We start from the raw sequence: 15,001 nt of genomic DNA on the forward strand, positions 1-15,001 counted from the left end.
CCTTTTTGTAATGTATTTATTTGCCTATTTATTGAAACCAATATTCCATTGTGATACCTACAAAACAGTAGGCCTACGTTTTTGCATGTCCATGGTGATTTGGACATTTTCATTTTAGAAACTTAAATCTTAAATCTTAAAAGGACCATGGATTAGAGACCATGGATGCAGCGAATCGTGACTGATTTCCAGTAAGGCTTGCCCTCCCAGTAACTGTCTCCAGTTCGGCTCTCGGATCCTGAAGGGAGTTGGCCCTCGGTGGCTAGCTGCTCTCCTCTAAGCCCTTTACCCGCTCTAATCAGGTCACAAGTGTGCTTATCCCGATGGGAACACAAGTTAACGATCTTATGTAACGTCTCATCCACGCCGCGCGGCTCACCCTACTACCAGGGCTCAAGCCGCAGAGACGGAGCACCGGTGAAGCACAGACACGGCCCCTGGCTCTGACACCTCTTGTTTTTTTTGCGTGTGTGTGTGTATCTGTGCATTCCATGATACTAATCTGCAGGACTGCATCGGTCGCATTCCTGCTCCATTATATTAGCGTTTTGTGCGAAAAGGATTGAGACGGAGAGATAAATAGAGAGTGTGGATTAAAGCGCATGGTAACAACTTAATCCCTACACTCAGAGAGATAGAGGGAGAGAGAGAGAGAGGGAGAGAGAGAGCGGGAGGAGGTAGAGGTGAGTGTGGTGGGAAGGATGAAGGACCGAGAGTGTGTGTCTTATGTTGATGCTAATGAGATGTGCTGGGACCACTGGGAAGTTGTCCTGTACAGTGGGAAGTGATAGCTGGTTTGGCCAGGGCATCTGTGTGTCCCGTGTTACGGTGTAGCGCCGTGACGCTGTCCCGTTTGATCCGGCACCCGGTTCTTCTGAGCGGTGGACTTAAGTTTCCCATGGATTTCTTAAGACGTCCGTTGGGACTCAGAGTCTACTTGGAAAAGGATACGGTAAGAACGGTACAATGCAGCTAAACATTGACCCTGCTGTAGTTTAGTGGGATGCTTTGATTGAATGCTTTGATTTATTGATTGTCATTTATTGAATCTTATTGGTACCTTTGAAAACGTATTTCCTTTTTTTCTTTCCACAAATGTGTGTATTGGGAGTATTCATGAATGAGCTGAATCACTATTGTGTTTTGATTCAATCATGTGTCATCGATCAAATGCATTGCATCAAGGGAAACAAAGTTGTGCAAATGCTTTGTTTTTTGCACAAAACCTCCATCGATATGAAGGATTTTATGAAGACCTATCTATGAATTCAGTGATTCTTAATAATTCCATATTATGACACACTTTTGTATAGTTCACGTCATTGTTTCATGTCATATAATACATTGTAATTTTCATTTTTCTGTAAATGGGGTTGATGAGACGTAGCATAATTACATTAAACAGGAATCCCATGTAGACATGCAATGTACTTTCCACTCACATCTCACATCGTTCACTTTTGATTGTGGTCACATTTGAGCAACGCTCGACGTCCTGACTGACCTCTCCACTCACTCGACCAAAGTCTTCATTGAAGCCCTGACTTTGACCCCTGACCCCCCCTGGTCCTCACGACCCTGCCGCCCGCAGATGACATGAACCTGGGAACTGTGAGATGGCGGGAGACCAGTACCAGGTGTCGGCCGCCCCGCCCGGGCGCGGGCCCAGCATGTGCAGCTTGACGGACGGCTCCGACGTGGGCCCGGAGGAGGAGGACCCGGGCGACGGCCCGCCGTCCACCCCCCTGAAGCGGCTGACCAGCGCCATGCGCACCGACGAGAAGGTGATAAAGGAGCTCATCATCGGACGCCGGGTGGGCTTCTACAAGGTCCGCGGGGAGATCGGCTACGGGACCTTCTCACGGGTCAAGCTTGCCTTCCACGCCCTCACCAAAGGTAGGACTGGAGAGCGACGACGGCGATCGGAAACGTGTTTATGAACGCAATGGTCAACTGCTGAAGCTCACCTGTTCTTAGCCTCTACCTTCAGTGGTCGACACGTGAGTAGCGATCAGAAAAGTGGAGGAATAGAGGAATGTATCAATTGAAATTTAGGAATACAGCCTCATAGCATGATTGCATAAGTCATATTTTAAGGTTCATCTTGTATTTAGCGTCAAAGATGCCTGAGTCAAACAGATGACTAGATGACTCAAATAGTTGCAGATAGTGATTATGGAATGTAAAAAGCACTCTGATTGGCTTAGGATATAGCCAATGAGGCACACACACACACTGAATCAGCAGCATTAGGAGAGTACAGTTAAGTTAGATATCACAATTTGGCCAAAATATGACTTAGCAATTACGCTATGAGGCAAACGATATGTGGGAATATAAACAGGAGACTGGAAGAATCTCGGAACAACAATAAGTCCATTCCGTGTGTCCTGTCCACCAACACCCCATGACCCCTGCTCTCTCTCTCTCACTCTCTCTCTCTCTCTCTCGCTCTCTCTCTCTCTGGGCCCCCGTCCCCCCAGACAAGGTGGCCCTGAAGATCCTGGACAAGACGCGGATGGACGGCCAGGCCCAGCGGCTGCTGTCCCGGGAGATCTCCAACACGGAGGGCCTGCAGCACCCCAACGTGGTGCGGCTGTACGAGGTGGTGGAGACGCCCTGCCGCCTCTACCTGGTGCTGGAGTACGCCGGCGGCGGGGACCTCCACACCCGCATCTGCGACCGCGGCAAGATGGCCCCCGACTGCTGCAAGGTGGTCTTCGCGCAAATCCTGTTCGCCATCAAGTATTTGGTAAGGGATGCAAAAGTTGTTATTTATCGTCGTGGTAGTTAGAAATAATTCTACTTACTGGTAGAAATGGCTATTGTAACCGTTCCGCTGTTTGGTATTTATTCGTTTAGCAAACCCATTTTATCCAGAGCGAATTACAGGGAATACAGGTTCATGTTGTTTAGGAGCAGGCCACAGGCGTTTTGCTCCAGGATGTCTACATACTTTCACATTTATTAGACCTGATCTTTACCCTACCTAACTGACCTACAGTTTGCTCTGCGCCACCTTGGGTTCCAAAAGAAACACGAGGTTCATTATGCTTCAGGACTCAGGGACCACCACCCCCCCCCACCCCCCCTCCACTACACCAATAACCTCCTCCTGTCCGCTTGTGTGTGTGTGTGTGCATGTGAATGTGTGTGTGTGCATGCATGTGTGCGTGTGTTTGTGTGTGCATGTGTGCATGCGCATGTGTGTGTGTGTGTGTGTGTTTGTGCATGCGTGTGCATGCGTGTGCATGCGTGTGTTTGTTTGCATGCGTATGTGCATGTGTGTGTGTGCATGCGTGTGCATTTGTGTGAGTGTGTGCATGTGTGCATGCGTGCGCGCGCGTGTCTGCATGCACACGTGCGTGCGCATGTGTGTGTGTCTACGCCTGCGTGCGTGTGCATGCCCCCCCCCCCCCCCTTCCCCCCCCCCCACGTGCAGCACAACAACCTCATCATCCACCGGGACCTGAAGGCGGAGAACGTGCTGTTCACGGCGCGCGGCTGCGTCAAGGTGGCCGACTTTGGCTTCAGCACGCGCGTCCCCGCCCAGGACCGCGCCCTGGACACCTTCTGCGGCTCGCCGCCCTACGCCGCGCCCGAGCTCTTCCGCGACGAGAGCTACCTGGGGCCCCCCGTGGACGTGTGGGCCCTGGGGGTGCTGCTCTTCTTCATGGCCACCGCCACCATGCCCTTCCGGGCCGACACGCTGGGCAAGCTGCGGCGCTGCGTGCTGGACGGCTCCTACGCCGTGCCGCCCTGGGTGCCGGGCCCCTGCCAGCGGCTGATCAAGGGCATGCTGAGGCCCCTGCCCGCCGAGCGCCACGCCGTGGACCAGATGCTGGGCTGCGACTGGCTGCTGCCCGTGGAGTTCCCGTGGCCGCTGCGGGGCCTGGTGCAGCCGGGCTGGCAGGACCGGGAGGAGGAGCAGGAGGTGGAGGAGGAGGTGCGGGCGGGGCTGGAGGAGCTGGGCTTCGCCCCGGAGCAGGTGGGGAGCCAGCAGGGGGCCCCCCGGAACAGCCGGAGCCCGGTGACGGGCGTGTACCGGATCCTGCTGCACCGCACCCAGAGGAGCCGGGGCTGCGAGACGGTACCGGTGGTGAGGGGCATGGTGCGGGACCCCAAGAGGGAGGGGCTCAAGGCCTACAGGGGCCTCAGACACACCTCCAAGTTCTGCGTGGTTTCTTGAGCTTAGGCGGGGGGGGGGGGCGCGGAAGTATATAATAGGGACAGGAGGCTACAGGAGGTACAGCGGGTTGACTGGTAACCGGAAGGTTGCGAGTTCGCTCCCCGGCTCCTCCTGCAAAATCCCCTACATGTAAATGTAAAATGTTGATCCACGTCACAGTCGGAATTTGATTCTACACTTGCACTTTTTGTGCTTTCAAGCCGCTGTAAGCAATGTCGTCGCTGCCATACGTCACCGTAAACGCTGGTCTCGCATGTTTTATTTTTCCTGGCAGCTTTCTTTCCTTCAATGTTTTTTTTTATTCTCCACTTGATATGGTTTCTGGGCGCCCTGTCATCGGTATAGCTTCGCCTGCTCCGCTACCATCAGTCATCACTGAAACCCCGGCTGCCTGTACATGAACGAGCAGAGAGGACCGACCCCTGGTGGAGTTCTCTCTCCTGATTGGATGAAGTGGGAACGGCATACCTCAAAAAGTGTTTTGTGTTTACCGCAGAGCTGATGGACTGGGAGAACCCATGCTACTGACTGGGAGAAACACACTATGTCAGTGATCGCTGTCTGAGTATTTAACACTCATTTTAACCAAATAAATATATCTTACAGCGCTAATAGTTGTGTGTCAGCATAATGAAGAATGTTTTTCTTGGCGCAGAATAATGGAAATGATTGAATGTGTATTTAATTAGATAGACTGATGTGTTTCTGCTAATTGCGGGTTCCTTATCCTTCACAATATTCAGTAAGAACCAAGTGCCTCATGAGATACATTTATGTCTGTGGCGTATCTTTGTTTATCACACCAAAAAGGGTATACATGTTTCAAAACATGTTTCCAAAACTTTGGGAACTGCACTGACAACGATTTGAATGATTGATTTGTTACTATGGTTGGTTGGTTGAAAACGTAACCCATGTATGCACAATAAAGCAAATGCTTTGTTTGTCGGGGTCTTTTTTTAATTTTTTTTTAAACTTTTTTTAAGAAAGTGCACACTTTCATAAAACAAGCGTGCATTTGATTAGTCCATGCAACGTGTGCACTACTTGTGAAGTTTTTAGCAAAGTGTTTTAGTGTTTCTGCTGCAAGACTGCAGTGGTCTAGCAGCAGCCGTCCGACCCCAGACGATGACCTCAATAGAACCGGCCAAAACCAGACAGACCCATTCCCTGTTATTGTGTGCGTGCATTTGTGTGAGCGAGTGCGAATCAGCCCACCACCATCTGCACGGGACGGCAGATGGCGCGGCGTGGCTTCGAAGACATCTGCCCCGCGAGACAATAGGCGCTCTGTGTGCGGACTGGGGCGCGCTGGGGTCTGACAGCCGGCCGCGCGCTGCTATTGTGCGCGCTCTATTCACATTCAGATGAGCGCCTCAAAGTGGGCGGAGCTATCGTTTAGACAACAGCACGCAGATGACAAGCCTTGGAGCCTCATATGCAAATTGGACGAGTTCTGTGCTTTCAGAGATTTTCGAAGCGTCACGCGTCAGACGCACGCGCGCGTGCGCGCGCACACACACACACACACACACACACACACACACACACACACACACACACACACACACACACACACTGTTTTTACTGCAGTGTCATAAATGCTAATTTATGTAGAGTAAGCACACGTAACAAAGAAATACATTTTATGTTTTATTGGACATCGTTCAGTTACAATTTAGGCCACCACAACTCTTTTGTTAAAACTTTAACAATAGCAAAGTGTGTATAGTTGGCCTATTAGGTTTCTAATATTTAATTTTCTTGAAAACATTGCTCATTTAAATATTGGCTAGATAACAGTTCTTTATTTTTATTTTTTTAATTATTATTATTTCTTATTTTATTATAACAAAAGGCTAATTCAACGTTCTAAAGTTAAACCTTTAGACGCATTATAAGTTAAGAATGTGTTCAGAATTCTTTTTTTTTTTTTCAATATTCATCTTGTCATCATTAAATTTCTAAAGTGAAACCTTTAGAGAATTAAGACAATTCTGGAAAGTGGGAAACATTCGGCCATTCGGCAAGAGAGCGTCTTTAGAAAGTCTTTTCCTATCGACGTCTCCTTCTCAGCACCGCTTCTTCTCCTATGCTGCGGCTGCTTCAACTCGCGACGTCGCGCTCCGCGTGGAACCGCAGAGTGCACGACTCGCTTCTCCTCTTCTCTCCAAACCTCATCCGCACAAAGAATGAGGGTCGCTGTGTCGCTCTCGAGGCATGCCGGCCCTCATTCACATAAAGAATGAGAGTCATCTTGGCATGGACGGGACGAGAGACGACGGGCACGGGACTTATGGGCCCCTCGGCGGGGCCCGGCGCCGCGCTATACCTTGACGGGTTTCTCCTCAGGAGTATCCGGTCGTGGTGGGGTTAGAAACGTGTTCATCCTGTTCAAAAGGATGAGTATTCCCATTTTAATGAAGGCTTTCCCGGCGGCGAGCCGGATCAGCGCTCGAAGAGGGCCACCTCTGGCAGCCAGTCGTTCTGCTCGCGGCTCTCCTGGCAGAACAGGTGCAGCTTCTCCAGAGACGGGTCCTCCCACGAGCCGTCGGCGGGGTTCTGATGGAGGAGGAAGCAAAAGGGGGAGGGTTAGTCACGTGACAACTCAGGATGAGGTTGAATGAATGCGGTCAGGTGCTGGTCCAGGAGAACACAGTGGAGGGGGGACCAGGGGTGTATGTGTGTGTGTGTGTGTGTGGGGGGGGGGACGTACCGTGATGAGGAGGCAGTGGGCGTCTTCAAAGTGTCCGGCCTTGTCGCCCACGATCTGGGCCAGGCGCTGAACGTTGCTGACCCGCACGATGCTGATCTCGTTGTCGAAGCAGAAGGACTGGATGAGGGTGAAGTGGATCTGCAGGGCGATGTCGCACTCAAAGTCCTCGTCCACGGCCAGCACGCAGAAGGACACGCTGTCCGGATCACTGTGCAAAAAAAAGAAAAACATAGAATTTAGCATCTAGAAACACCACACGAACAGCAGCACACAAAATGAAAACAGGTGGATGTGTGGTGTGAACGCGAGGCCCGTGTACTTACAGGTTCATGATCTTAGCGGACTCGTACACGCCCACGGTCAGGCAGTCGTTGTCCTGAGCGGACAGCAGAGCCTCCTCCAGAGACGCGCCGTGGCCCTGGGCCGCGCGCTCCACGGAGGCTTGCTCGGTGATCACTTCCTCAAGAGTCATAGTGATGATGATGCGCAAAGGTAGTCCTCGGGAGATGAAGCGAAAGTTTGAGTGAGTTTCTGAGTGTCGTCGGAGGGGATGTATCCGAAAAAGCAGAGTGACTTGAATCCTAGCAAGACGCCCTCTTTATACTCTCAAGCTCGTGCGGCCCCTGAAAGGGCTGCGCTGTGATTGGCTGGTGAGGGTGGTGTGTGTGTGTATTGGTATGCTAATGCTATTGTCACACCGTGGCTCGTGGCAGATTGATAGGGATGGGGTCACTGCGCCACGTTCGGTCTCCGAGCTGTTTTGTGTGGCTGGAAACACTTTGTATATAAACTTAATACGTGTATGGTACGTCTCTGCTGTTTGAATTAGGAATAGCAATGTCAAAGATGCGCACTGCAAATGGATACATTTTGCACCAAATAAACTAAACTTTGTTTAGGATTTGTAATGTGCATTTCTACTGTTTGTTTTGGTTAAGAGGGTGGTTTTAGTCATAGTTGTGTGTTATAATAACAACAACAACATATACTTATCACAAATATCTGAGACGAGATGCAAGCATTTAATCGCGTGAATCGCATAACATGTTGTTGTGCATTATACGAAATATAACGCAGACTATGTTTTGGTGAAAGTGAGTATAGTCGCATTATTCAGAAAGTGTGCAGAAGCTGACCCCAGCCCCCCACCCGCCATCCCCCCTCGGCTCGAGCCACAGAGGCAGGTGTGCGCTGCCATCTGTAGCACCAGAGGCTGGCTCCAAAACGCGCTCCATTGTGCGCGCAGAAGCCTCTATTATCAGATCGGCCATGCAAATGCAAATGTACAGCGCGTGCCAGAATGCCGGGCGTGCGCAACGCACCACCTCCAGTCCAGACCACGTGACCATCAGCTGTCGTGATCAGAAACTTGTTTTGTTTGGTAACTCTCGACAGCGGAGGAAAGTCGTGTATCGAGTTTGATTACGCAGAGCGATACTCGCTGGTTAACTTTCATTTTGAAATTCTTTCTTAGGTGATAATGACTCATTGCTATGCGTTAAGCACACATCGATTCGATGGTAACGTTTGAAACGTTATAATAAACTCTTGAATACATTACATTTTTTTCCTTTGATAAATACGCATGACTTTTACGCACAGACCTTTAGGCTGCATTTACTGAAATGCACTTGTTCTCTGCGTTTTCAAGAACCAATAAGCTCTCAAATATAATAATCTCTTAGAATAATTCAACTAACTTTGCAGGTTCTATTTTTATTTAGAGTTCTCCTACTTGTGCAGCCGGCCTTCTGCTGCGTAATTAAAGTAGGCGAAACAGGTCGGCGGTGATTGATTCAGCACTATTGTTCCGTGGTTTGCAGGGCAGCAGATGGAGAACTGTCGCTATGACTACACCCCCCCCCCCCCCCCCCCCCCCCCCCCACATACACACACACACACACACACACACACACACACACACACACACACACACACACACACACACACACGCACACACACACACACACACACACACACACGCATACACACACCCTAACTGGGGTCAACCCCGACCCCGGGGCGTCCTGCTCTATTGTGCGCGAGTCTCCACATGCAGACTTCAGTGCAGAGTTTTGAATGCGAAAGGTTTCAAAAAAATGTTTATTCTCCAAACTCATCGCTAAGTATCAACGTTGGGCGACACTTCTTATCTTAAAAAATAAACACAGACTCGTGCATAATTGCATGATTAGATGGATATCAGGTGTAGTGTGAGTTGTTAACACATGCAGGACGCTTTGAGGTGTGTTTTGCTCCACAATAACAGCTGATCACTTCGGAGAGATAGGGCTGCCGGAACACAGCAGACCCAAGCGGGTTTACTTTCAGGGAACATTTATCAGCAGTACAACTTTCCTCGTTCTTCTGGTAACTGTTTACACTCCATGCCGGCATGCTTCAGGCTATCGCAGTAATTTTCCAGTCCAACAGAAGCTCCGTTTGTAGCGCTGGGTTATAGGTCCACCCAGCCAGGCATCAGGGCGGTCGCGTGCAAGCCGACACCGACCTTTTGTTCCCGCGCCACATCTGCCGGACGGAGCCCCTCCCCGGCGGCGCGCGACAGGTGTTGCAGCAGGCCCGGGCTGATCTATGGGCCCCTATACATCACATTTAGCAAAGGCCATAATCCTCTTAAGGCACGGGCGAAAAGTGCTCCCCCCAAAAAACGTTGGGTTTCTACACACAGTGAACGTTTACTTCATTTGGTGCCATTAAAGTAGACGTGCATGCAGATGTATCTCCATAAGTAATCACACATCGCAGACAATACTCTCATTGTCTTATTTTGTTGTTGTGTTTTGGGGTAGGCTATTTCATTGGCTTGGTATGCGTCATGGTCTGTGCAATGATCTCGCAATTCACTTATGCATATACGTCTTCTTTTAGCAAAATAAAGAAGTAGTAAATAGACGCAAACCGTCGTGACCTGCGGCCATACAGCCCAGCAGGTGATCGTGCTATTGGACCCTTACCTCCCCCCCCCCAGCGCAGACAGATGGGTTGCTATGGCGAGAGATGCAGACACAGAGATTAAAGACACAGTCATCTCCAGATGCCACGCGCCTCCAGTCAGGCCTTGCTCCACGCATGCAAAATAGCGAACAGCGGCGCGTGCCGCAATCTCCTCCAATGCACGACATTCAAGGCAGAGAAAAGTATTTCAGTTTCATATTCAAACTATTTCAAATATAAACTTCAAATTGGATAACTTGGCCTCTACCAACACCAACTAACATATTTATTTATTAATCGACGATGCTGATGATGCTTTTTGTGCACCGTGTGTATTATTGAGAGGTTTTTGAGACATAAGTGCAAAAGTGAAAGTGAAAAATCTCTATTAAGATCTGCAAGTGTAAAAGTGTAATAGCATAATATCTGGCTTTGTTTTAATCCTGAAGCGTAAAAGCTAAATTGACGGAAGTGATCCACACGTCAATTAATTCTTGACTCGAATGAGACACGAGTCTAAAAGTTGCATGTGATTAAATTATCGCCATTAATGTGTGGGCTCGAATAAAGGTCACATTTGATCCATTCATCCAAATCCAAACCGTGCCCCAGCCCTTTCTCCCAAACTTCTCTCTATAGGCACGCGTCTGTCGGGAGCCATTGTCCCGACAGCCAATCACAGAGCTCGCGCGTGCCGGGGTCCCGGTATAAATAGAGCGGAGTTCTTGGCAGCGGCACTCTTCTCGAATCTCTTTCCACACCAACCACCAACCCAGATCAATATCTTTGAATACAAGATGGAGTCTACTGGCAAAGCCCTGAAGGAAGCTCTTGTCTCTGCTCAAAGCGAGGAGCGTCTGACCATTGGAGTCTATGAGAGTGCCATGATAATGAATGAGTAAGTATTCAATAATAATACAAACAAACGAAAAATGCCTGCAGACCTTTCATCAGTGAACCATACTGCTGCAAAAACATCAACACGGCGTCTGACGTGTCTGTTCTCCCCTTGTGCTCTCTGCAGCGATCCGGACAGCGTGTCCTTCTGCGTGCTGGCCGTGGACGAGGACTTTGAGTGCGACATCGCCCTGCAGATCCACTTCACCCTCATCCAGTCCTTCTGCTTCGACAACGAGATCAGCATCGTGCGGGTCAGCAGCATGCAGCGCCTGGCCCAGATCGTGGGCGACAAGGCCGGACACTTTGAAGACGCCCACTGCCTCCTCATCACGGTACGTCCCCCCCCCCACCACACCCCTGGTCCCCCCTCCACTGTGTTCTCCTGGACCAGCACCTGACCGCATTCATTCAACCTCATCCTGAGTTGTCACGTGACTAACCCTCCCCCTTTTGCTTCCTCCTCCATCAGAACCCCGCCGACGGCTCGTGGGAGGACCCGTCTCTGGAGAAGCTGCACCTGTTCTGCCAGGAGAGCCGCGAGCAGAACGACTGGCTGCCAGAGGTGGCCCTCTTCGAGCGCTGATCCGGCTCGCCGCCGGGAAAGCCTTCATTAAAATGGGAATACTCATCCTTTTGAACAGGATGAACACGTTTCTAACCCCACCACGACCGGATACTCCTGAGGAGAAACCCGTCAAGGTATAGCGCGGCGCCGGGCCCCGCCGAGGGGCCCATAAGTCCCGTGCCCGTCGTCTCTCGTCCCGTCCATGCCAAGATGACTCTCATTCTTTATGTGAATGAGGTCCGGCATGCCTCGAGAGCGACACAGCGACCCTCATTCTTTGTGCGGATGAGGTTTGGAGAGAAGAGGAGAAGCGAGTCGTGCACTCTGCGGTTCCACGCGGAGCGCGACGTCGCGAGTTGAAGCAGCCGCAGCATAGGAGAAGAAGCGGTGCTGAGAAGGAGACGTCGATAGGAAAAGACTTTCTAAAGACGCTCTCTTGCCGAATGGCCGAATGTTTCCCACTTTCCAGAATTGTCTTAATTCTCTAAAGGTTTCACTTTAGAATGATGACAACAGAAGTTATGACCGATGTGTTGAACCACTCTCTTTGGTGTGACCTAAAGGTTTCACTTTAGGATTGCCACACTGAGAAAAGAGTGCAAAATAATATTATGTAAAGCAAAAAAGAAAATGAGAAAAATGGTGTTCCACATGTCTTGGAAAACAGTGAAAAGAAAGTGTGCCACTATACTGAACTGAAAATGCACTCTGGTGCTTAGAAATATCAATGCATTCTATCTTTTGTACTTTGAAGTGAAAATAAAAGAAATTCATGAAATAATAATGTTGCAATGTCTGATAACTTCTTTCAAGCCCTGGTATAGACTAGTTTACCACAGCCCGTTTACATTGAGATGCATTCCCAACTAAAGAAGGCAACTGGCTTTTGAACAAAACACACCATTTAATCCTAAAGTCAATCAATACACTTTAGCAAGGATCTTACAGAGCTTTAAGCAGAGCGCGAATGAATAGCATCTATGTTCCCCATCACCCGCTATAGTCCATGAAGCTTAATGCTGTTAAGTCTCAACAGGACAGAGTCACACGGCAAAATGTAATGACATCTTGGTACTTTAATAATCCAAAGAAGGATGTTGATTATAAAACTCATGCACGCATTTCAGTTGGCTGTAGAAACAAAGTATAAACAAAGCACCTGGTATACCAGGTGCAGTTTTATATGGTTAATAACATAACATGTAATTATATAACAATAATAACATGTGTTTTTAATGCCCCATATAACAGTTTAGAACACAGACTGAAATACCTTATGTTCAACCATAACATTACTGCATGTCTGTACTTTTAACTTGTGGACTGTGACTGTTACGACTGAAACTAAACCACACTTACTATATCACTATATTCCTCCTTTGGGGAGAGTCAGACGGATACTAAAATCATGATTTTCTACAACCTCAGACCCCAGCGTTTTATCCATTCACAAAACAAACACACAAAACAAAATCCTGTTGATGCCAGTAAGTGTGAACGTGATTAATCAGCCGCAGAGTTGTGGAGTGGAGGGGTGTTGCATAACACGCTGCTCTCTGCGGGGGGGGGGATAAGGCCAGGACGTGAACAGTGGTATCACTCAAACATCACAGGTATTGCTTCAAAGACTTCCTGTCAGAGTGGCCCTGCGGCAAAGCCATTGGATCCCCTTTCCAAGCGTGTTAAGGTGTGCGTTGTGGAAGGCCTGGGTGCCTCTAGCCCTGCTGCTCCAAATCGTTCTCCTCAGGTTAAGTGTACACCTTTATAGACGTCCTGATATCCTTGTCCATAAAACTGATAGCCGTGCAAAGGGTTGACTAAGTGGGAGGGAACTTGTTCGTTCTAGTCATGTCCTCTTGAAGTCAAACAATGCATCGCAAGCGATAGAGATATTGCTTAAAGTGTTGCATTTATAAGCACTAACAGTGTTTAGTGGCTTTATCTGATGCTTCGAATCGGTAGAATAAAGTCAAGCTAACTAAAGATCACGGAGGTTTTGGTGTGTGCGCTCTTTGTTCCTGGCACACGCTGCGTATCAAAGGCCGGCTCTGATTGGGGAGTCAGAACTCTGGAGGTCCTTTGTAGCCGTAGAATTAAACTCCAAAGTCACTTTGGCGCAGCATGTTGCGTGTCAGGCCAAACTATTGTTGACCCATTCAGTGGTAAACAGCTGCCCAGCCCTTGTGGCCGAACTCTGACCCCCCGGCCTATCAACTACACACTCACGCACGCAAACACACGCACCGTCACTCTGGCAGCACCCCACACACACACACACTCTCTCTTGGGCTGCACGCACCCGCCCACACACACACACACACACACACACACACACACACACACACACACACAAACACACACTCTCTGACTGCATGCACACACACACACACACACACAGACACACACACACACACACACACACACACACACACACACACACACACACTCTCTGACTGCATGCGCATACACACACACACACAGACACACACACACACACACACACACACACACACACACACAGACACACACACACACACACACACACACACACACACACACACACACACACACTCTCTCTCTGACTGCATGCGCACACACACACACACACACACACACACACACACACACACACACACACACACACACACTCTCTCTGACTGCACACACACACACACACACACACACACAGACCCACATATACACGCTTTGTCTCTCTTTCACTCTTACATGCGAACACAAACATACACACACACGCACACACATCCAAGCGTACACTCAAAACAACAATGGTAAACTCTCCACGGCACACACAATCCTATCTTTCATCAAGGAGTGTGTTAAAGTATCCCCTGTGCATTGTGGGTATTCGCGGATAAGAGAAAAACCTACACAGCAGCAGTATGTCAGGACACAAAAGTGTGTGGAACAAACAACAGGACCAGCTGAACACCCCCAAAAACTCTGACTGGATCCCTTCTGACCTCTGCCCCTTTGTAGAATCTCCCTGGCAACCAATCCTCACAGTCAGTCCATCTGCCGGCTCAGATAATGACATGAAGCACAGGAAGAAAGGTAGGTGATGGGGAGAGAGAGAGAGAGAGAGAGAGAGAGATGGTTGCTGTGTGATATAGTACGAATACATATTTTTGTGTTGTATGTTGGCATGTTTTATGTGTCTGTGTGGGTGCACTTGCAGGTGTGTGAGCATGTGAAGGTGTATGCTTGGGTGCGTGTGTGTGTGTGTGTGTGTGCATACGTGTGTCAATGCAGGTGAATCTCTGCAGACAAAATAGTGATCAACCTAAAAAAAAAGCATGCAAAAAGTGACCATTTGCATGCTCCTCTTGCCACCACCACGTGCGTGCACGTGCACGCTTCGTCGCCTGCGGACCGTGCACTACGTCCACATTGTGTGCGTGCTCGTCTCCTCACACACAATTGGGCAAGTGGGTAGGTCTTTAATAGCCCTCATCACGATATACTGCCTCCTCAGAGCCCATTCATCCCCCCCCCCCCCCCCCCCCCCCGGGCGGACCTCCCCATGCCTGGCCCCTGCCTCAACCCCGGCCTCACAGAGCCTCTGTGCCGGCCACATGGCCCCTCTCAAGTGTCCCCTTTCAGGGGCCCCTCCCCTCCATTCAGCCCCGGCGGAGGGCTGGGGCCGGCCCCTCTGAGC

The 15,001-nt window shown here is 49.6% G+C and overlaps 3 protein-coding genes across 3 annotated transcripts; 2 read left to right on the plus strand and 1 right to left on the minus strand.

The window, feature by feature from the left end:
* Positions 1 to 1,616: 1,616 nt before the first annotated feature.
* On the plus strand, positions 1,617 to 4,189 carry nim1kb (NIM1 serine/threonine protein kinase; the record flags this gene model as incomplete). Its single annotated transcript, XM_084486393.1, has 3 exons — positions 1,617 to 1,896; positions 2,484 to 2,752; positions 3,443 to 4,189. 3 exons carry the CDS (start codon positions 1,617 to 1,619, stop codon positions 4,187 to 4,189), a joined length of 1,296 nt encoding a protein of 431 aa, XP_084342519.1.
* A 2,448-nt stretch (positions 4,190 to 6,637) lies between these two features.
* Positions 6,638 to 7,377, minus strand: LOC311367458 (growth arrest and DNA damage-inducible protein GADD45 gamma-like; the record flags this gene model as incomplete). The annotated part of the gene is made up of 3 exons (XM_084486306.1): positions 6,638 to 6,751; positions 6,906 to 7,113; positions 7,229 to 7,377. 3 exons carry the CDS (start codon positions 7,375 to 7,377, stop codon positions 6,638 to 6,640), a joined length of 471 nt encoding a protein of 156 aa, XP_084342432.1.
* Positions 7,378 to 10,657: 3,280 nt separating this feature from the next.
* Positions 10,658 to 11,343, plus strand: LOC311367416 (growth arrest and DNA damage-inducible protein GADD45 gamma-like; the record flags this gene model as incomplete). Its single annotated transcript, XM_084486256.1, has 3 exons — positions 10,658 to 10,758; positions 10,885 to 11,092; positions 11,230 to 11,343. The coding sequence occupies 3 exons, from the start codon at positions 10,658 to 10,660 to the stop codon at positions 11,341 to 11,343; spliced, it is 423 nt and encodes a 140-aa protein (XP_084342382.1).
* Positions 11,344 to 15,001: the final 3,658 nt, after the last annotated feature.

The sequence above is a fragment of the Micromesistius poutassou genome, assembly GCF_964030765.1.
Source record: "Micromesistius poutassou genome assembly, chromosome: 22".
NCBI lineage: Eukaryota > Metazoa > Chordata > Actinopteri > Gadiformes > Gadidae > Micromesistius > Micromesistius poutassou.